Here is a 21,856-nt window from a genome sequence, read left to right as displayed (position 1 = left end):
GTTGTAATGTAAGAAAAGTGGCTATCTCAGAGTTGTTTTGGTTTGCATTTCCCTGATGGCTAAGGATGTTGAGCACTTTAAGTGTCGTTCAGCCATATTAGATTCCTGTGTTGAGAATTCTCTATTTAGTTTTGTACCCCACTTTTTAATTGGATTACAACTCTGAGATACCATCTTACTCTCGTCAGAATGGCTAACATCAAAAACATCAATGACAGTTTATGCTGGAGAGGATGTGGAGAGAGGGGAACACTCCTCCATTGCTGGTGGGAGTGCAAACTTGTACAGCCATTTTGAAAATCAGTATAGCAGTTCCTCAGGAAAATGGGAATCAGTCTACCTCAAGGTCCAGTAATTTCACTCTTAGGCACATACCCAAAAGATGCACATTCATACAACAAGGACATCTGTTCAACTATGTTCATAGCAACATGGAAGCAACTTAGATGTCACTCAGCTGAAGAATGGATGGAGAAAATGTGGTATATTTATACAATGCAGTACTACTCAGTGGAAAAAACAATGGAATCTTGAAATTCACAGGCAAATGGAGAGAACTAGAAGAAACCATCCTGAATATCATAACCTAGTCACAAAGAGACAAACATGGTATATACTCACTCATATATGGATTTGAGACATAGAGAAAAGGATCACCAGCCTACAATCCACATTGCCAGAAAAGCTAGGAAACAAGGAGGACCCTAAGAGAGACATACATGGTCCCCTGGAGAAGGGGAAAGGGACGAGATCTCCCAAGCAAATTGGGAGCATGGGGGGAGGGGAGAGGGAGTTAGGAGAAAGGGGATAAGATGAGGGGAGAGGAGGACATGAGGGAGCAGGAAGATTGAGTTGGGGAAAGAACAGAGGAGAGCAAGAAAAGAGATACCATAATAGAGGGAGCCATTATAGGTTTAAAGAGAAATCTGGCTCTAGGGAAATGTCCAGAGACCTATAAGGATGACCCCAACTAACTATCTGAGCAATAGTGGAGAGGCTACATTAAACGCCCTTCCCCAATAATGAGATTGATGACTACCTTAAATGCCATCCTAGGGCCTTCATCTAGTAGCTGATGGAAGCAGATGCAGACACCTAACTCTTGGAATCCAGTTGCAGAGAGGGAGGAGTGATGAGCAAAGGGGTCAAGACCAGGCTGGAGAAACCCACAGAAACAGCTGACCTGAACAAAGGGGAGCTCATGGACCCCAGTGTGATAGATGGGAAACCAGCATAGGACCAACTCAGGCCCCCTGAATATGGGAGTTAGGACTGGGCAGTCTAGGGAGCCCTCTGGTAGTGGATCAATATTTATCCCTAGCATACGAATGGACTTTGGGAGCCCATTCCACATAGAGGGATATTCCCTCAGCCTAGACATATGGGGGAGGGCCTAGAACCTGCTCCAAATGATATGACAGACTTCGAAGATTCCCCTATGGAAGATGGAAGGCCTCACCACCCTGGGGAGCAGAAAGGGGATAGGATGGGGGGTTGGGGGAGGGTGGGAGAGGTGGGGAGGGAGAGGGAACTGAGATTGACATGTAAAACAAGTTTGTTTCAAATTTAAATTAAAAGAAAAGAAAAGCAGTTCTGGAGAAAAAGACACCAGGCCACAGGGTTCAAGCAGAGGTGATTTTTAGTTAGGGAAAGGGATCATAAAAAGGGGAAAGGGGAGACCTGCCTTTGGGGACAAGAGCCACAGGACCGAGGAAAGAGGCAGAGAAGAGGGGGTTGGGTGGGAGATGGGCGGGGCCTTTTAAAAAAGGGAACATTGTGAATATGCACAGGTGGTGCTCTTAGTGGCTGCCCCTGAGGGTATATCCCGTCAGAACCCCAAGGATGGGCCAGTACAGATGCCTGAATACTAACTACTGCACAGAAACTGTAACTCACCACAGTCCTTTGCTGCAACAGAGCACAATTGGTGAATGAAGAACCATTTCCACTCTTGACTGCAGAAATTGGTTTTTCGTTTTTAAATCTCAGAAGGATTTTACAATGTTAGAGTATAACTGTTAATGCAGTCCAACTGTTCCCCCAGACACCTGCTTTACTGAATATTTCTTTTCTTTTCTTTCTTTCTTTCTTTCTTTTTTTTTTTTTTTTTTTTTTTTTTTTTTTGCTGTTGGCTTTCAATTTTTTTAAATTTTTTTATTTTTATTTTACATATCGATCTCAGTTCCTCTCTCTCCCTCCCTCTTTCCCTCTCTCCCACCCTCCCATGCTCCCCCACCACCCTCCCCTCCCACCCCACCCTCCACTCCACATGTAGGGTGATGCCTTCCAGGAGGGATCATCTAAATCTGTCAAGTCATTTGGAGTAGGGACTAGGCCTTCTCTCCTGTCTCTATGTTAAGGGAGTATCCCTCCATGGGGAATGTGCTCCCAAAGTCCTTTTGTGCACCAGGGATACATCCTGGTTCCACTGTCTGAGGTCCCTTACACTGCTCAGACCTTCTAGCTGAGACCCATGTTCAGGGGGTCTGAGTCAGTCCAATGCTGGATCCCAGCAATCAGTCTGGGGGCCCATTAGCTCCTCCTTGTTCAGGTCAGCAGTCTCTATTTCTCTTTTCTTAAGCAGGGAGAAGCTGTATTTCCTCTCTGCCCTCTCTTGAGGGCTGAGGCCAGCTTGCTCAGCCAGCAAGCATCTCTTCCCCTCTACCTTTAAAGTGGGCATTGCCCCAGCCTTCAGGTACACACTGGTGTGAATCCAGGGTCCCAGGCAGAGGTCCCCACACATCTGGGTTAGTAGAGAAAGCCTGACACAGCCTTTAGGTTGACGGAGGAGTGAAGGGACACATCTGATAGGCTTTTTGGTGTTTTTGTTTCAATTTTCTTAAAAAGAAACTTGTTAAAACAGGGACCACCCACTGTTCACATATTTCACTAATTCTATTCTTGGGAGTTTATAGAAAATAAACAAATGAAAAATTTAAAATGAGCCATCACAATTCTTTGCACACCAAGTTCTCCCAGCGGCGAGCCATTGTGATGGGATGGAATGTCACAGAGACAGTGACAATGGAAAGAACACGTGCTCCTCCTTTGAGGCAACGGTGTCATTAGAGACAGAACATGGGATGGAATTCACACACGGATGGTACATGCATGAAACAGCATTAGTTCGATTTAAAGCGACTTAAAGAAAAATTTGAATATAGCCAATGGTTTAGGAAGCAATTAGCTGCCTTTCCCTAGAAATTCTTTACTGGAACAAAACTGACACCCTTTAATGAAAAGTAGGACAAATGATGACTAACATCTTGATAGCTATTCTTGCCAGACATAAAGGGATGAGCAGACTCTTCATGTTGGAGTTGTCAGTCCGTGCCTTGCTCCAGCTTCTCCAGGTTCTGTGGCCTGTCACCTTGTCCTGGCCAGTTTTATGTCAACTTGACCCAAACTTGAGTCATCTAAAAGGAGGAACTCTCAGTTGAGAAAATGACTCCATAATATCCAGCTGTAAGGCGTTTTCTTAATTAGTGATTGATGGGGCAGGGCTTGCACATGAAGGTCAGTTGTGGTGGTTTGAGTGTAATTGGCCCCCAGAAGCTCATCGGGAGTGGCACTATTGGGAGGTGTAGTATTGTTGGAGTAGATATGACCTTGTTGGAGGAAGTGTGTCATTGTGGAGGCAGGCTTTGAGGTCTCATATATGCTCAAGCCACACCCAGTGTTTCAGACCACTTCCTGTTGCCTGTCAGTCAAGATGAGTGACTTCCTCCCAGAAACTTGCAGCTGTAAGCTGAACGCCCAACTGCCAGGGGTGCAACCCTTTACACTTCAATGTCTTTGTCATGTTCAGGCATACCTATTAAAAAATGAACACCCTGGGAAGTGCACCATGTTACATTCATATTTTGCAATACAGTACCCAGGTTTCTTGTTGCTTAAAGAGGGCACTGGAGTAATAGAACTGTCTTTCCCTATGGGTATCTTTCTGTGGTTGGCACTTTACACACCAGTCTTCATGACAACCCTACAGGAAAGCCACATGGTAAAAAAGGGGTTAGACAACTTTCACAACGTTAAATGTCTAGCCCCTGACAAAGTCAGACTTGAAGCCCAGGCCAGTTGGACCTGAAAGCTAAGGTTCTCACTGTGCACCCAGGAAGTCTGCCAGTGTTGGGCCCCAAAAGGCAGGGACGAGAGGCCTAGCGGAACTTTCTGAGCCTGACTAAAGTTTGTTGACCTGTCTTTGGCCAGTAACCTCCATATGGGAGTGACTCAGCAAGGCCTGATGTAAGACTGCCCCCTGCCTAGCTAACTGTTAGCTTGGTGGAATATTATTGGCCCTTTCTCCTCACATCACCTCACCCCATCCTAAGATTCCTACCCCGTGCCGTGCCTCAACCCTATATAAGTCCCTGCTTGACACAATAAAGCCAGATCCTGCTTTGACAGCCTCCAGCTCAGCATGTGTTTCTCCACAGTAACTGTGAGGGGGGGAGGTCTGAGTCTTCGATACCCACTATCCCAGCTCAGCCCTGGGAGGAGACGGGCTGGACCGGCCCTTCCCCAGCCCTACCTGCCAGAGGATCCCTCTGGCATGCAAGAAAACCAGGGTGATGATCAGAAATATAGCTGTGTGGTCTTGAGTTCACTCTTCACATCTCAAGGCTCTATGAGGCAGCTGCCCAGCAGAAAGGAATGGAAGAGGTTGAGGAAGCAGGCTACAGGGCCCCCATTGCATCACAGATATCGGCTGTAAGTCCTTTATGAAGAGAAGAAAGGACCAAGTGTGGTCCCCAGCTATCACACGAAGAAGCAAGCACAGGACTCCTCCCTTCTGTGCCTTACATTTTTGCAGGGCAGCTCTGCTGGGGAAAGTAAGGTGAAATATCTGGGATGCAAGACTGGTCCATAGGAAAGAGATTAACCTACACTGGGAGGCTGAATTTACAGACAGGGATGGAAGGAGGGAGTACATGTTGCACTTAAGACTAAATAATACCATCATAGACTCAGCCACAACAGAAAGCACGCACAGCACAGAGGGGGACCATGACCCAACAATGCATCTGAAAAGCCAGGCAACAAGGCACAAACAATTCTTTGCCCAGGAGCTGCTACCAGCTGCAACCTCTCCATGTCACCACACTAATGCACAAATGCAAGCTCGTATGAATGCAAGACTGTAGTGAGATATTCACTTTGTCTCCTTCTGTGGCACTGACCACGCCCATTGGGGGTGGAGCTATGGGTGGAAGTGACCTGTGGAAGGAGGTCTGAGGAAGAGCCGGAATGCTTTCTTGCTGGTGGGACTCCGACAGGAGAGCATCCGGTGGAACTTGCTGGTCATCTGTCTAAGTTGTAAGTTATTTCTCCCCGAATAAACATCTATTTGGCCTATTTGTTTATCCTGATCCTTATTTAACCGCAATACAAGACTATACATTTCTTGCTGACACACCAGGAGAAAGGAAATCCTCAATGAAGCAGACTGCTACCTTACTCATCTGTTATTGGTGCCAAGCTCAGATCTTCCGTGCGCCACCTTCCACAGACCAGCATTTCTCAGAGCTCATTTTCTTCCTGAGCTCTGGGTTCCAGCATTGGTGCTCCTGGGGAGGCTGTCAGGTCACCTGGCCAGGCCCCTGGAAAAACACTATGTCTATCATCATTAGAGAAGAACACACTTGATAAATTTGCTCTCAGTTGAGGTCTAGCTGCTTCCTCTAACCTGTTCCCAAACAAAGTTTCACCCCTGGGCTATGTATGCATCTCTGAAGCAGGCCATGCCAGAGTGGATGTGGCGCCCACATAAGCCACAGTTTCTCTCTGTGTGTCTGCGTGCCTGGCTGTGCTGTACCAGGACCCAGCTTCATTGCACAGAGGTCTTAGAGGCCCATTTCATGCTGGAAATTCCTAGTGTTTAAAACCAGCTTCCTTGAAGAGGATGGTAATGCTGAAAGCTCAGGTCAAAGGCAAAGAGTGTAGAGTTTTCATACAACACTGTATCTGCACTGACATTTATTGTATTTCTGGAAAGGTGAGAACATAGGGAGACTCTGCTGAACGGTAGGGATGCTAAATGATGCTATTAATAGAAGAGATTTCAAGAATTCCCTTTGATGCAAACTACTTTGTTCGAATTGACCTTTAAAATTTCAAATTAAAACCCTGTGACTTTACCAACATGTTCTATGGTCTATGTTGTTTCTTTCCAGATAAATCACTAGTCTAGCACGTCAACACGCCTTGTTCTAGACACTCAGCTGAGTGGGGGTGGAGGATGTGACATGTTTCGCTTTCTATTTTTTCTTCTCTTCTCTCTCTCTTTTTCTTTCTTTCTTTCTTTTTAAGGTCCCCAAGTGATTGATGGTAAAGAGCAGAAACCACTGCCCTAGTCTCAGATTCACAGCCAACAGCTTTTGTGTTTTCTATTTTTGGTTTAGCAGGTCTGGGTTGTGGTGACTATGCCAGACCACTGTCAATACAAATGCTTCAAGCTCTGGATTTACAAAGTATCTGGAAGAACCTTAAATAATTGCATTTCAGTGTGTGTGTGTGTGTGTGTGTATGTGTCTTCACACACACACACATGTACGTGAAGACACACACACACACACACACACACACACACACACACACACACACACACTTGAGCACCCAGGAATTGAACTCAGGTTGTTAAACTTGGTGGCAAGCACCTTGACCTTCTGAGCCATCTCACCAGCCCACGGGAGACTTTTCATCATTCCACGGATGCTCATCAGTTGTCCACTGTGTACCAGGCACCGGAGAAAGACCACTGAGCAAAGCTCCTGCCTCTATAGCTCTTCTATTGCATCAGATGAGAAGGAAAATGAATAAAAACGCATCACACCCCACAGTGAAAGTATGGGCGATGCTAAGCAGAGACTGGAGGGAGGGAGACTGGAAGAAAATCATGTCAGCCCAAAGAGGTAGAGAGTGACCAAGTGCAGGGGCCCTGGGGCAGCTGGCAGCCTACCAGAGAACTCCAGGGAAGCTAGCACGTGCCTGGCAGAGTGGCAGAGCATGCTGACTCTGTTGACTAGACCTCTCCTCCTTCCCTGGCCACTGGGCAGGGGACAGGCTGGGCACAGCCATAGGTAGCTTTTCCTAGCAACACACATTGGTGACCTGGAGGAACTACAGGAAGGCTGACAGGGTCAGAAAGATGAGGAGGGGGAGAGTGGAAATTAGCCATCCCAGTCATTCAAAATCCCTTTCTCGCTCTCAAACCAAGCACTACCAACTACACGGGTCAGAATTCTAAGTCTGTCCTCCTCCACTGGGTCCCCTCTCCACTGGCCACTAACGCGACACCGTCAACAAGGAGGCAGTGGCAGGATTTTGAAACTATATCCGCTTTAATGACAAAAGCACTCAGTATGGAGCTTGTGGCTGGCCATTTCCACATCTGATTCACATAGAGAAACCATCTTCTCCCCAACTTAGTATCTATCTGTACTTAACGCTGTCTCCTCAAGCAAGCCATCCTCTACAGCAAAGTCAACATGGCCCAGGTTAAGTGTAAAATATTAGTATATGTAATATTTTTAATTACAAAAAACAAGTAAATCAGATGTTTCTCACTCTTTTGTCATGGGATTTCTTTCCTTTACTTCTGATTTGTTTCCAATACCTTACAATGGACCTGGAGAGACAACTCAAATAAGGGCACTTGTTCCTGTAGAAGACATGCATTTGATTCCTGTCACCTACATGGCAGCTCACAGCCATCCATAACTCTAGTTCCAGGGAATTCTTTGGCCTCTCTGATCCCCTCAGGCACCAGGCACACTTGGAGTGCATATAGCCAAACATGGAAGCAAAATACTCATATACATAAAAACAAAATAAATCTAAAGAAAAGAAGTATTAATATGTAGCTTTGATATCTCCACATTAATAATTCGGTAGCCAAAACTGAAGAGTAATTTGAGAACATAATGCACCTGTGCTGTTTACATCCAACCAGTCTCACAGTCCTTTGTCTCCCCGGAGTGGCTATAAAATGTGTCTACTGCTGAGTGTCTCCTCTGAAATGCTCCAAGTTTCCAGTGCTCTCTAGAGCTGGGAACACACAACAGAATAGGAAGCCATGGAGCCCGTCCATTCCCACTCCTCTTCTCTCCCCATCAGCAAGGTTAGTGCGATCAGGAAGTCTGACAAGTGAGAGGCACAGATGGCCTCTCACGCTATGGCAAGGAAGACAGAAAGGCTCACTTGCCAGCCTCCAGATCCATTTGTTAATTACAAGCGAGTGAGCCTGGTGGTTGTATGCCCAGCACAGGTGGGCAGAACTAGGAAAAGGAAGCCAGCTCAGGCCTGACAGTACTCTCAGAGATTTGTAAGTGTGGACAAGACTCTGAGGTTTGCACAATTGAGACCTCACCCCAGACTTAACCCCCACGAGGGTCAGAGATGGGTGAAGTATTCTTTTTTTGTGGTTGTTGTTGTTTTAAGATATATTTATTTTGGCCCTTGGTGGTTGTGTGCCACACCCACATGTAGGGATCAGAGGACAACTGTAGGAATCAGCTCTCCCCTGTTGCATGGGTTTGGGACTGAACTCAGGCCATTAGGCTTGTCGGCAAGTGCCTGCACCTGCTAAGCCATCTCTCCAGCCCCTTTAGGGCATCATTTAGAAAAGCATCCAAGGCTTAATGGTACTTAGAATAATACTGAAATTCTCCTGATTTTAAAACAGCAGACCTAGGAAAGTCATCTTAGAATGGTTGTGTTAAAACATGGCAGGGCCATTTCCATACAGCTGGTGAATTCTGTTTTCACTACACTGTGCTCTGTTTTGTTTCTCTGCTCTCCCACACCCCGACTTCCTACTGCTGGCTTTGAATACAATGATGTTTATTAGTGTCAGGGATGCTAAAAATGCTCAATATGGGTCCAGAAATAACCCCATCCCATCATTCACAAGTATCTCTAGACAGGGAATTATATGTACATGAGACTGGGGCAGAGCCAGGTGTTGGTGGTGCACCCCTTTAGTCCCAGCGCTCAGGGGGCAGAGGCAGGAGGATCTCTGTGAGTTCGAGGCCAGCCTGGTCTACAGAGCTAGTTCTAGGACAGGCTCCAAAGCCACAGAGAAACCCTGTCTCGAAAACCCAAAAAATTGCAGGCCAAACAGCCTGAAAAACAAGGAGCCTTCCTTTGACGTTAGGTACACGATGGTATTTTGGTTGAATACTTTCCTTCCTATATCCATCAATTGCTATAATCAACTATATTCTGCTAAATGTTAGGATATCTATGAAACCTGTCTTCTGCTTGCTTCTCTCAGTTGTACTGGGTCTGGCCAACCCTTAGAATCAACAACTCCTTGTTTTTGGAGGATGTTCTTTACATTACATGTGTCAGTCAGGTCAGTACTGAGCCTTCACATCACACCTTGCTTGACATCATTCTTTCGGGGATTCTCTAGCCAAATCCAATGGGTACCAGCATTCAATAATATTTATGGTTGACCTTCAGGACCAGATGTGCCACTGTGTTTTTCTCATCAGTTGTGCTCATTTGATTATTAACAAGGCTTTCCAATATGATGCTAAAATGTAAATGGAAGAGGTTAAGCCTCTTTACCAGAAATCTTCAAGGCTAGTCACGAAGCAATGTCCCAGGAGGCATTGCCTTGTAGAGAGGCATGAGTAAGGGGTAGGGCATGAATATGGATTCACTCCAGGTCTGCCCCGCAGCTGCTTAACTTCTCTGAGCCAGTCGTGTTTTCCACCTCAAAAAGGGAATGATGTATATTCACCTTGCAGAAGGTGCTCTGAGGACCAGAAGTATAGGTGAAACCCCCATCACAGTAGCTGATATGGCGAATGATCAGTAAACAAAACAATGACCATGGATGGGACGTCAGCCCGAATGGCTGCAACTATTAAACAGTATCCCTACTCTGTGATTCTAAGCCTTAACCTTACATAACATGGAAACCATCCCCCAGTTGTGATGTGTTGGGATGTTTTACTGTGTGCAAGGCAATGTGTTTTAAGAAAACCTGTAGATAAATAGTGAGGAACTTGGTAATCTACGTTCCACACTTGCCTGTTTCTCAAGTAGATGGCAACCACCCAACAGTCTGTACCAAAAGCAAAACCCAGCAGGCCATGGTAGGCTCCTCCCTAGAGGGTGACTTGGAACTGGGTTCAATGCAACAAATAAATATGAGACCTCAATAATACAGGCTCTGGGCAGTAAGCACAAAGGGTAGAATTGGGAGAAACACCCCAGATTGTGACCTCTAAATGCCCTTCTTAGAGGTAGGAAGGCAGAGTCCATCCTGAAAGAAAGAGGCTGGAAACGGGTAGGACAAACAGGGGGAGTGGATTGTGGAGCAGAGGTCACAATAAACAATTTTGATCTCTCTCTTTACCGGTCATAGTGCTGCCCTTCCCCCGTGCTGGGCCGTATTTACACATCCACTGCATACTAAGTGTATCATGAGATCCTCACAGTACAGACACTGAAAATAAAGAGATCCATTTGTGCAGAAGTTAGGACTCTCCTCATCTTAAATTAGTTGCACCTGCTCTGGAGAACACCCGTAGGGAAAAGGGGGAAGGAGCTTGCTGAGGTTGAAGAATGGCACTGACCCTGAAAGGTGAATGTACTCTTACTAGGTCTTCATCAGCTTTTTTGTTTTTGTTTTGTTTTGTTTTCCAACACATAACCCTGTTGCCAACTTAGAAGTAACAGCTCTAGATAAGAACCCAACTGACTAATGGATGCCCTTTCCCACCATGCTTTTTTCAAGGGCTGTCACAGGTACTCTTCATGCCATTAGGGAGCCCAGATGCTATTATTCTGTTATGAGTCTCTAGCCTGGACGAGAGTGGCTGGGGAAAAATAAAAGCAATGCTATTTGTGTTTTGGAGAGAATGAAACATCTCTGCTTAGCCTGAATGTTGGAGAGGAGTCAGACATGGACTCCTGAGGACAGTAAGAGGTAGGCTCGCTGTGGCTTTTTGTTTAGTTTGGGACTACAATGAAACTAAAAAAAACAAAATTAGTCCTCCCAGTTCTGGTAATGTAATCCTGAAATTACAGCTACTCTGAAGGCTGAAGCAGGGGGATGGACAGTTCAAGGCATGCCTGAGCTTACTGAGTGAGCTCAGAGACAGCCTGGTTAATTAAGACTATGTCTCAAGATAAAAAGTTTTAAAAGGGTAGAGTAATTGCCTAGCATGTGCAAGGCCCTGGGTTTAAATCCCAGAAAAGAAGAAAAAACTCTCTGAAAACAGGTATACTATAAAAGGGCTTGCTTTTCTGCAGGTTGATTTGCTATAGAATATTTTATTATTGTTATATTTTATTCTGATAGAAAGACAACCAAAGAAAAACCATTTTGGGAGAGGGATGCATCTGGATTGCTACAGCTGTTGCAGATAGCTCCACTCCCAAGACTTAGAGCAACCCAATTTAAGGTTCTTGCATTTTTCACCAACTAAAGCCACTTTTCTATTCTTGGGAGACCTTGTTGGTTTCTAACTCTGAACGCCAGCATTGGCTGTCCGGTGTCATTCTTGATGGTTTCTGGCCATTTAGAACATTGCAAAGAGCCTGGTTCCATCGAGATGCCTAATCTATGGTACACCCCTGGGAATGGCAGCTGGCCCACTGCTTCTATCTGCATTGCCAAGGCATGCTTCTCACTGACAAGGGTGGTTAGATTACCAGAGGCCAAACACAAAACCGAGCCTGTGCAGGACTTGGAAAGATGGGTCCATATTTCAGTTTTAAGAATTTGATAACCCCAGCCAGGTAGTGGTGGTGCACACCATTAATCCCAGCACTCAGGAGGCAGAGGCAGGTGGGCTTCTGTGAGTTTGAGGCCAGCCTGGTCCACAAATCGAGTTCTAGGACAGCCAAGACTACACAGAGACACCGTTTCAAAAAAACAAAAACAAACAAAACAAAAAACAAACAAACAAAAAACCAAAGAATTAGAGACCTGGTATTGATTGTCAGTAGTTAAAGAAACTCTATACAGCAAGGACAGCTGTCTGGACTCCACACCAGAGAACGTTCATGAATGCCACTTTCCCTCTGTGGCACAACCTGTTTCTTCTTGTTTGGGTAAGTGTAAAGGTACTTCTTGGGATTTGTATACACGTTCATATGTGTGTATCATGAGGCTTGCTCACAGTCACCCTGCCCACGACCTCAGTTGGTTTTATGCCTTATGTGGGGTTAGGAATATGAAATAGCAGTCGTCATGGGACTTTCTGAAACAACAACAAATGTCACAAAACTTTAACTTTACAAAGTATTAACTTTGTAAAAGAACTCTATATTTCATCAGAGTCAATTCTATCACACTGGAGGCAGGTGTTGACACAGGGTGTTTCTCTGTGTAGACTTGGCAGTCCTAGAATTCACCCTATAGACCAGGCTGGCCTGAAACTCAAGAGATCCACCTGCTTCTGCCTCCAAAGTGCTGGGATTAAAGCTGGGGGCACCCACATGCCAGGCCGATTCTATCAGCCATAATCAGAAAGATATATACCACTTACTTACATAGAGACTTTGCACAGTCATTTACAGTCATCCCATTATTTTGTTTGAAGTATTTTTTTAACCTACAAAATAATGTTCCATTGTAGCATTTTCATAAATGTGCACCACTGTGGTTTGCCCGTCCTCACCCCAACTCCTTTTGGTATCGCCTTTCCCTCTTCCTCCCTCCATGGTCCCCTTCTTCTCCCAGCCAGTCTACCACCTGCTCTGATGGCATTTGCATTTATATCTATAAAAATCTAGCTCTGGCTGGGTGTGGTGGCCTTCCTCTTTAATCCCAGCACTTAGAGGCAGAGACAGAGACAGGTGAGTATAATTTCAAGGCTATTCTGGTCTACATAGCTAGTTCAAGGCCAGAGACACACTGAGTGCCTGTTTCAAAACCAAAAGTTCTGCGTGTGAAAGAAAAATCTGTGAAATACACGTGGAAATTCTCCCAATTATGTAAGTGAGCTGCTTATGCAACCAAGGGGTTGCAAATGTGAGGATTATAATCTGATCAGCACCTTTTCCAGGCCACAGCTTAGGTTGTTTGTGGGGAAACAAAGGGAACATGAAAAATTTGTTTTTCTGATTTGCCTGAATTCAGATTTAGCATTCCTCCACCTGAATTAAATTCATGACTCTTAATCAGTTAGTATGAGTCCCTGTTGTGGAATATTTGTACACTGTGTGAAGATGCATTTGTTTCAACTGGTGTAATAAAAGACTGAATGGCCAATAGTTAGGCAGGAGGTACAGGCAGGATTTTCGGGGAAAGGAAGAGAGGATAATCCAGGTTCAGGGAGACACCAAGAAGACTAGGAATGAGTAGGATATGCATAATGGGAAAGCAAGGCAAAGAGCCTTGAGGCAAAACATTATTTTGTAACTAGTCTCTTACTGTCCCAACAACCAGCTTCCAAATAATGACACAGAGACTCATTGTGAAAGCTCGGCCTTAGCTTAGGCTTGTCCCACTAGCTCTTATACTTAAATTAACTCATTTAATCTATGTTTTGTGTCATGGCTTTTTACCTTAGTCCCTATTCTGTGTGGTCAACTGATTATACTTCTCATTGGCATTTTCTTGTGCCTCAATAATCTCTTCTTCCCTTCTCTCCCTAGAAAGCCCACCTATATCACCTGCCTAACTATTGGCCATTCAGCTTTTTTGTTTGTCTTGGGTTTTTGTTGGTATTTTTGTTTTGTTTTGTGTTGTGTTGTTTTTTCGAGACAGGGTTTCTCTTTATTGCTTTGGAGCCTGCCCTGGAACTCACTTTGTAGACCAGGCTGGCCTAGAACTCAGAGAGATCTGCCTATTTCTACCTCTGAGTGCTGGGACTAAAGGCAAGCGCCATCGTAGCCCAGCTGACATTCAGCTTTTTATTACACTAACCACAGCAAATTCATCTTCACAGTGTACAAATATCCATATGTTAAAGGAAAATAGAGCTCGTTTTTTTTTTAAAAATGAAAAAACTATAAGAGAAAAAGAAACAAAGAAAAATACCAGTTAAATAACTTCAACAAAATCTAATTCACTGCAAACTCACTAACCAGAAATGTGTGACAGGTCAGAAAGATACAAGACCAATGTGTACCTTTGGCCTAGTTGGGCAAGCATTTGCTAAATCAATGAGTGGAAACTATTTCAGAGAAAAAATTGACACTTCAAAAGAGACTTGAGTAATTCTAAACATTTACAATATGAAATGACAGTTTAATTATAAGTAATTTACCCATAACTTAGATTGTGTGGAGCCTCTACAAAAATCTCTAACGTCCTTACAGGATTTGTTTTAATGATGAAGGAGGCCTTCCAATTTTAAAATGAACATAAAACACATTTAAAAAAGAAAATGGAAAATCTTTTCCTGAATGGGATGGTCCTTCCTACCAGCCAGCTTCCTGACTGAAGGAGGTTATTGAGTTTTCTAGATTCATTCATGCATGAGATCTCAAAGTAGCCTGTTTGGGTTCAGAGTCATCAACTGGGCATGCTCATTATAGGTCATGGTGCCTTCATTCCCTTACCTACAAAACGGGGTAACAAATATCCAAGATATTTTAAAACTATAAAACACCTACTCCCTAACTCCTTAAAATTTTAGATGTTATAGATACCAAGGTAAAAAGATACTGGTCAGAGGAAGCTATGCCCTAGGGTGTCACTAGGAGATGGGACAAGGTGAACGTTTAAATGTCACAGGGAAACCCCATCTTGGAAGCCTAAGGTGTGTTACTTTTATACCACTGTCTGTCACAAACCTTTGAACTCTTCAGATCTTTTCTTCTGGGTCCTTGCCTGAAGAAACCCAAACTAGCCTACCAGGTACTCCTGGTTAATTATGCATAGGTTTATGCAAACCATTGTCTCTTTGTCTCCAGGAAAGGTCTCAACCCTCTTTTCAAGTTCCTTCTAGAAGGCATCTATAGTCTCCCCTCACCCATGCCCTCCCGAGACTCTGCTTGGGAATCCCTTTTTAACAAATTCCTCTGCTCCTTAGAGGCTTTTTGGATGCCCCATATCACCGTCTCAAAACTGTTCTTTAAAATCCGTTGTTGAGCAGCACCCCTGAGCTCATCTGCTTTCTAGTTAAAGACACAAAGTGATCAGGGCTCCCATGTTGGTGAGCTGAGCTGGTGACCAGCTTAGGGAGTGCCCCTTTGGACACCACAAAGAGAGAGCAAGAGGATAGTGACGCACCTGAATAGTCCGCTAGAGCGGAGATAAACTAAGGCTTGCCATGGATTGAGAAGAGGATAACACTCGCGCACGCGCGCGAACACACACACACACATACACACACACACACACACAGGGAAGCAGGGCAGAGAGGCAATACACACACACACACACAGGCACACAAACACACACACACACACACACACACGTGAGAGCAGGGCAGAGAGGCAGCACCAGGTGTCTGACAACCACATGGCTCGGATCCGCACGCCTTCTCTACGCGGGTGTCGTCGCAGTGCCCTTCTCCCAGCCACCTCGGCAGGTTACAGTTAGAGCATCCCTCGGCCCCGCCCGGCTCCCCACCCCCCGCGAACTCGGGTCCCCAGTGTCCTCTAGAACGCCAGCGTGGCTGTCGCGCTTCGAACCCCCTGGTCCACTCTCGCCCTGGGCGCCGGCGGCCGCATCTCTGGCCAGCCTCCCGCCCCGCATCAATCATTAACGCGGCGGCCCGGGCGGCTGCAGCCCCAGGAGTGGGGGGAGGGGGGAGATGGTAGGCGACGCGAGACAGGGGACACCTCCATCCCCCGCCGCGGCGCAGACACCCTAACCCCGAGGGCCCCCGCCCTGCGCGGCGCCGCCCTCCCCCGCCAGCGCCTCGCGCACATCCCGCCTCCCGCCGCCCGCCCCGCGCACACGATGCCCAGTCACCGCCGCGCCGCCGCCGCCGCCGCCACCGCAGTCAGCCGCGCCACCGCCGCCGCCGCCGCCGCCGCCACCGCAGCGCGGCCGGCCGCGCGCTGACACGCGCGAGCGTGGCGAGGACGCCGCCGGGAAGCCGAGCGCAGCTGCCTCGCCGTGCCCCGAGCTCCCGGAGCAGCCGCCTCCCGAGCCGAGGCCGCGTCGCCAACCTGCGGCCGCGATCCCGCGCGCGCGCGCGCGCACAAAGGCTCCGACGGCGACCGGCGCCCGCGGTCGCCTCGCGCGCGTCCTAGCTCAGCCCCGGGGCACCATGCCGCGGCGCCTGCAGCAGCGGGGCGCGGGCGCCAAGGGACCGCCAGCCCCGGCCTCCCGGCGCTCGCCCCCCGCCTCCGCGCCCCGGAGCCCGCCGGCCGCCGCCGCCAAGCCGCTGCTGCGCTGGGACGAGGTGCCCGACGACTTCGTGGAGTGCTTCATCCTGTCCGGCTACCGGCGGCTGCCGTGCACCGCGCAGGAGTGCCTGGCCTCGGTGCTGAAGCCCACCAACGAGACGCTCAACTTCTGGACGCACTTCATCCCGCTGCTGCTGTTCCTCAGCAAGTTCTGTCGCCTGTTCTTCCTGGGGGGCAGCGACGTGCCCTTCCACCACCCGTGGCTGCTGCCGCTGTGGTGCTATGCGTCGGGCGTGCTGCTGACCTTCGCCATGAGCTGCACGGCGCACGTGTTCAGCTGCCTGTCGCTACGCCTGCGCGCCGCCTTCTTCTACCTGGACTACGCTTCCATCAGCTACTATGGCTTTGGCAGCACCGTGGCCTACTACTACTACCTGCTGCCCAGCCTGAGCCTGCTGGACGCCAGGGTCATGACGCCCTACGTGCAGCAGCGCCTGGGCTGGCACGTGGACTGCACCCGGCTCATCGCGGCCTACCGCGCACTCGTGCTGCCCGTGGCCTTCGTGCTGGCCGTGGCCTGCACCGTGGCCTGCTGCAAGAGCCGCACGGACTGGTGCTCCTACCCCTTCGCCCTGCGCACCTTCGTCTTCGTCATGCCGCTCAGCATGGCCTGCCCCATTATGCTGGAGAGCTGGCTCTTCGACCTGCGAGGCGAAAACCCCACTCTCTTCGTGCACTTCTACCGCCGCTACTTCTGGCTGGTGGTGGCCGCCTTCTTCAACGTCAGCAAGATCCCTGAGCGCATCCAGCCGGGTCTCTTTGACATCATCGGCCACAGCCACCAACTCTTCCACATTTTCACCTTCCTCAGCATCTATGACCAGGTGTACTACGTGGAAGAAGGTCTGCGCCAGTTCCTCCAGGCGTCCCCTGCCGCGCCCACCTTCTCCGGCACGGTGGGCTACATGCTGCTGCTGGTGGTTTGCCTGGGGCTGGTCATCAGGAAGTTCCTGAACAACTCCGAATTCTGCAGTAAAAAGTGAGCCTCCACCCAGGAGGAGGCTATGGTTTGCCCACCTGTTTGCGTGGCGTTTCTGTTGCTATTGTTGGTTTGTTTTCAGGTTTTGTTGTTTCCTTCTTTGCTAGTGGAGGGTGCCGCAGACCATAAGAGAAAGGTCTGCTGCTAGTTGGGGATCCCAGTCTGCTGGCCTTTGTAAGAGGGAGGTGGGGATGATGCAGAAGGAAGAGGGCCTGTAGGAAGAAAATTAAGTGTTGTCCGTGATATTCAGGGATTTTTGCAAAGACAACGAAGAAAATCACAGGTAGAACCCCAAACAGTTGGCTTTTCTAACAGTCTTCTGTGTTCCTTAGTGAAGGCAGGTATGCAGTAAAGAGGATAAACCCAAATCCTTGGCTGCTTCCACGGCCGTCTAGAAATGCTTGGATTTGTTAAAAGAATGGACCTTTCTTTGTTGGGAAATGGGCACAAAGACACAAACCCAGGGCTTAACCCGCTAGACAATGCATGGAATGTGAACACAAGTTAATTATTTTAAAAATGTTTATCAGATGTTATTTAAATGGTAATATATACAATGATTTTTTTCATAATTTATCAAAGTCCGTGAGATGCACTGAGTTTTCTTTGTCACATAGTTCTGATTTTGCAGCCTTCTGCATTGCACACGTGAACTGGACATTAGGACAAGCTGCTTGACAGTTCTCTACTACATTTTTAAACAGTGTTTTCTGAAGGCCTATGAGTGTCATGATAAAGTGGAATGACTACTTAGGGACCCTGACTAGACTATTGGTGAGGTTCCAGTGGTTTGTATAGGTCTCCAATTCCTACTTACTTTAATGTAATCCACAAAACCCACCCTGTTTTTTGTTTGTTTGTTTGTTTGTTTTTTATCAGACTCTTTCCTCTCTACTTAAGTTGCCACTAAAATAAATGTGCCTTTTGCAGCAATGCCCAAATGACTGGTCCTCAGACACCATTTCTTGTACTAGGAGAATAGCGTATTCTTTTCCTACATTTTTGCAAATAATGGTTGAACAGAAGGGAAGGGAGTGGGCTTGGTTTTAGGTTTATAGTGGGTCCAGAAATAGCTTAGAGGTGTACAAAACATATGGCTTCTGCAAGAGTTAGCCCTCTAATGTGGCTGAGGTTCCTAGTACCACCACAAGGGGAGTCAGAGGGGACATCGATGCATGTATCCTCGCTTAAAGCTTAAAGGGCAATCAATAAGTGAGGCAGTTCTGTTATGAAAATTAGGAGCACGTTACTTATTACTGAAATTTTTGAGTTAAGAATACAGTTGTCCAGTTAAACACCAAAGTCTCAATTGAAACCAGACTGTGGAAATTATTGGCAGTCACCTGGAAAAGTTAGGAGCATGCCCCCATATTCTTTCAGTGACCCTATTGGTCAGTGGTGTTAGACATTTCTTATAAATGTTAACCTGTCATTAAAATGGCAACACTTCATCACAAACCACCGAGGTAGTGTATTTAAATATGCCTCACACTTCTTGGTAAGTCCTTCTGGCTAAGAGCCAACCATGCTGGTGAATGGGAGTCTTAGCTTCATAGTGTAATGTAAGGCAAGCACATAGGGTACGTGAACAGTTACCTCAGTACTGGGGGGGGGGATGGTGCTCCTGAAAAGATAGCTGTTTTGTTTATGCTCTTAATTGCTTCTGTATTTGTAAATAGAGAATCTTGGCACAATTCCCTGGAGGAAGCAATGCCCTGTGTGTGTTCACTTGCACACAGAAGATAAATTCCTGTGTGTATTCAATTTAGGGCTTCTTGGTAGGATTTTAAATACACTTTGCACAACCCTGATGAATGTTAGTGTCTCATCCTTTGATCCTTCCTGCAGGTATTGGTCCTCAGCAAAACTTAATTCAGCATGTATGTTGAAGGATAACTGTGGAGATTAGGACACAGCCACCTCCACTTACATGTCACTGTTGCCTCTTGTAGTGTCTCAAAGAATGTCTATTCATAACTTAGAGAGACAGGTTAAGGGGTGTTTCATAGGGTTTGTTGTTGTTTTTGTTGAATGGGACCCCCCCACACGCACACTTTTTGTTTTGTTTTTTGTTGTTGTTGTTGAGACAGGGTTTCTCTATATTGCTTTGGAGCCTGTCTTGGAACTAGTTCTGTAGACCAGGCTGGCCTTGAACTCACAAATATCCACTTGCCTCAGCCTCCCGATTGCTGCTGGGATTAAAGGCATGTGCCACCAATGCCCGGCTCACAATACACTTTTAAAAGAACTTTCAAGAGAGAGACATCTGAAAGAAACAGTGACTGTGAGGATGGAAGCTAAAACCCAGAATTTGTCATTTTAGGCTTTGGTTGCAGAGCTTCCCTGTCCCCTCTTGCTATGTGTCTTTGTCTTTAAGCAGAGGCCACTTGAGGATAAAATCATAGTCGTATCATTTTCAAGTGATTATGATGCATGAGCCAATGAGATGACCCGATTTCCCAGGAAAGGCCTCCCCACCCCGTATGACCCAGGGGGGAGGAGGATTTACCTCCCTTCTCCTGGCGTTTCCTTTCTGCAGGTTCCATTTCCCCTCTTTATGTGCCACTAATACTGGCAATAGGACATTCTAAGTGAAAACAGGATATTGGCTTCCCTTCCTGTTTGCAAATAGGTACCACACACACCATTCAAGATCAGGGATGTCTTAACTAAATGTTACTGGCTGAATTATATTATTTCTGTTAAGGCAGATAATGTCATTTTAGAGCAAATATTTACTCAGTCTCCATTTACATGGAGCCAACCAGGCTTATTACATATTTCAGGAATAATGTAGCCCTCAGAATGGAACTTTTTAAGAAATGCTTTTCCATAGTCTCCATTTTGCCACATCCACTAAATTCAGGGTTTTTTTTTTTATTGCATTTAATGGTTCAAAATATATAACAAATCATAAAGAAGAAATGACTCCATTGTCTTCATATAATCTATTTGGCTGTAAAATTTTGAAGCATCGTGTGAAATCCATTTTATTTTCACTTGTTGTTAATAATTTGGGTGGCATCTTAGGAGCAGCCCCTTGGAGTTGTGCCTGGGAAATGACTGTCTGACCCTGTGCCTGTTGCTCCGTGGTTGATCCCAGGGCTGGCTGGCTAAGGTTTAGTTGGTTAGGGGGAGATCCTTTCTTCCTACCCTTCTTGCCACTCAGGTGAAGAAGGTGACCTTCCCAGAGAGAGGAAGTACAACTCCTTCATGTCACGATTGGCTTGTAAAAATAAACATGATCTTTTCCACTGGCTATACACGGTCCATAAATAACCCAGGGAGAAAGTATGGGGCTACGTAACTGTCCAGAATGGCCTTCATCTACGTCCATTCATAAAGCCCTCCTGTAACTGCTTGCAGTCAGAAAACCACTTAGCCTAATGTTTCCTGCTACTTTAGATATGGCAACCGTTGCTAAGAATGTAAAATCAGTAAATGTTTTTGACTTGGTGATGAATCTGAAGGCTAACACCAATAAGCCAGACTTTTTTTATACCTTCAACCGCCCCCCTCAGCTAGTTAATCTGCATGAAGTTGTGGTAGACAGGTATGGCAGAAGTTACTTTTCAAGGGCTTTAATGTTGTCCGAAGGTAACAATTCAGTTTTCAGACTGATGTCAGAAGGCAGGGATAGTTGTGTGCTCAGTTGTGTCTGTTAGTCTGCAGGACTGTGATGATACATGGTAAAACATACAGATGCTAATTGGATATATTGTATATAATCTTGGATAAATATATCCCTTTAATTGAATATTTAATTTTGAAATAGAACAAAAGAAGAGATGGCTACCTTTAAAATTAGATTATAAAATATGAAAATGTTACCAGCCACTGGAATGGTTTTCATCATCTTATTCTTCATCTGTTAGATTTGCCATTGCTGACTCTGTTAGGGTCCTTTGACTGACGTCCATCTGTTCTTTGTCTAATCTCCTTAGTGATTATTGAACACCTACTGAATATGAGACACTAAGCAAGGATCCATGCATCTGTCCATATTATTACAGACATTACCAGAGTTTGAAGTTTGTGTCTTTACTTCCATTGGTATAAGATCAGTACGCTAGAATTTTATTTTAATGAACACAGTGATTTATCTGCTGCTTTTTACTTTTTTGTCTGTTACTTAGCTTAAAGTTAAAAAGAAACTTGAAACTTTAACATTAAGGTATAAGAAGAATGTGTGTATAAACAGAATTTAAAGTTTATCATCACAGTAAAGACACTGATGAGCTGCTGGAAGGTTTATAGCATCTGCACTGTTCTGAAGAGGGGTCCATTCAAAGTGCCTAACATGAGAAGTAATTGAGTAACTTTCATAAATAGTGTGGTAAAGTCAAAGCAAGACCCCTCACGAGTGTGAGTTCAAATGCTTAAATCTCCAGAAAGTTCCTAGCCTTTTCCTTCCTTCTAAGATCCTTAAGTTGTAACTTTCAGAGAGTATCTTAAAAATAAAATCACTTGTCAAAAGAGGGGGTCATAGATACACACATAAATACATATATATGATCAAATACACACAAGCATGTATACACATACACA

At 46.0% G+C, this 21,856-nt stretch overlaps 1 protein-coding gene across 1 annotated transcript; it reads left to right on the top strand.

The window, feature by feature from the left end:
• The first annotated feature begins 15,943 nt into the window (after nucleotides 1-15,943).
• Paqr9 (progestin and adipoQ receptor family member 9) lies at nucleotides 15,944-18,249 on the top strand. The gene has a single exon (XM_051207120.1). The coding sequence runs from the start codon at nucleotides 16,191-16,193 to the stop codon at nucleotides 17,310-17,312; it is 1,122 nt and encodes a 373-aa protein (XP_051063077.1). The 5' UTR covers nucleotides 15,944-16,190; the 3' UTR covers nucleotides 17,313-18,249.
• Nucleotides 18,250-21,856: the final 3,607 nt, after the last annotated feature.

Source organism: Phodopus roborovskii, unplaced genomic scaffold (assembly GCF_943737965.1).
Source record: "Phodopus roborovskii unplaced genomic scaffold, PHOROB, whole genome shotgun sequence".
In the NCBI taxonomy this organism is placed as follows: domain Eukaryota; kingdom Metazoa; phylum Chordata; class Mammalia; order Rodentia; family Cricetidae; genus Phodopus; species Phodopus roborovskii.
Note: the sequence above shows the minus strand (reverse complement) of the source record. Positions and strands in the feature narration are given on the sequence as shown.

Coding starts and splice junctions, on each gene's coding strand:
- Paqr9 (XM_051207120.1), top strand. CDS start 16,191: ATGCCGCGGCGCCTGCAGCAGCGGGGCGCGGGCGCCAAGGGACCGCCA.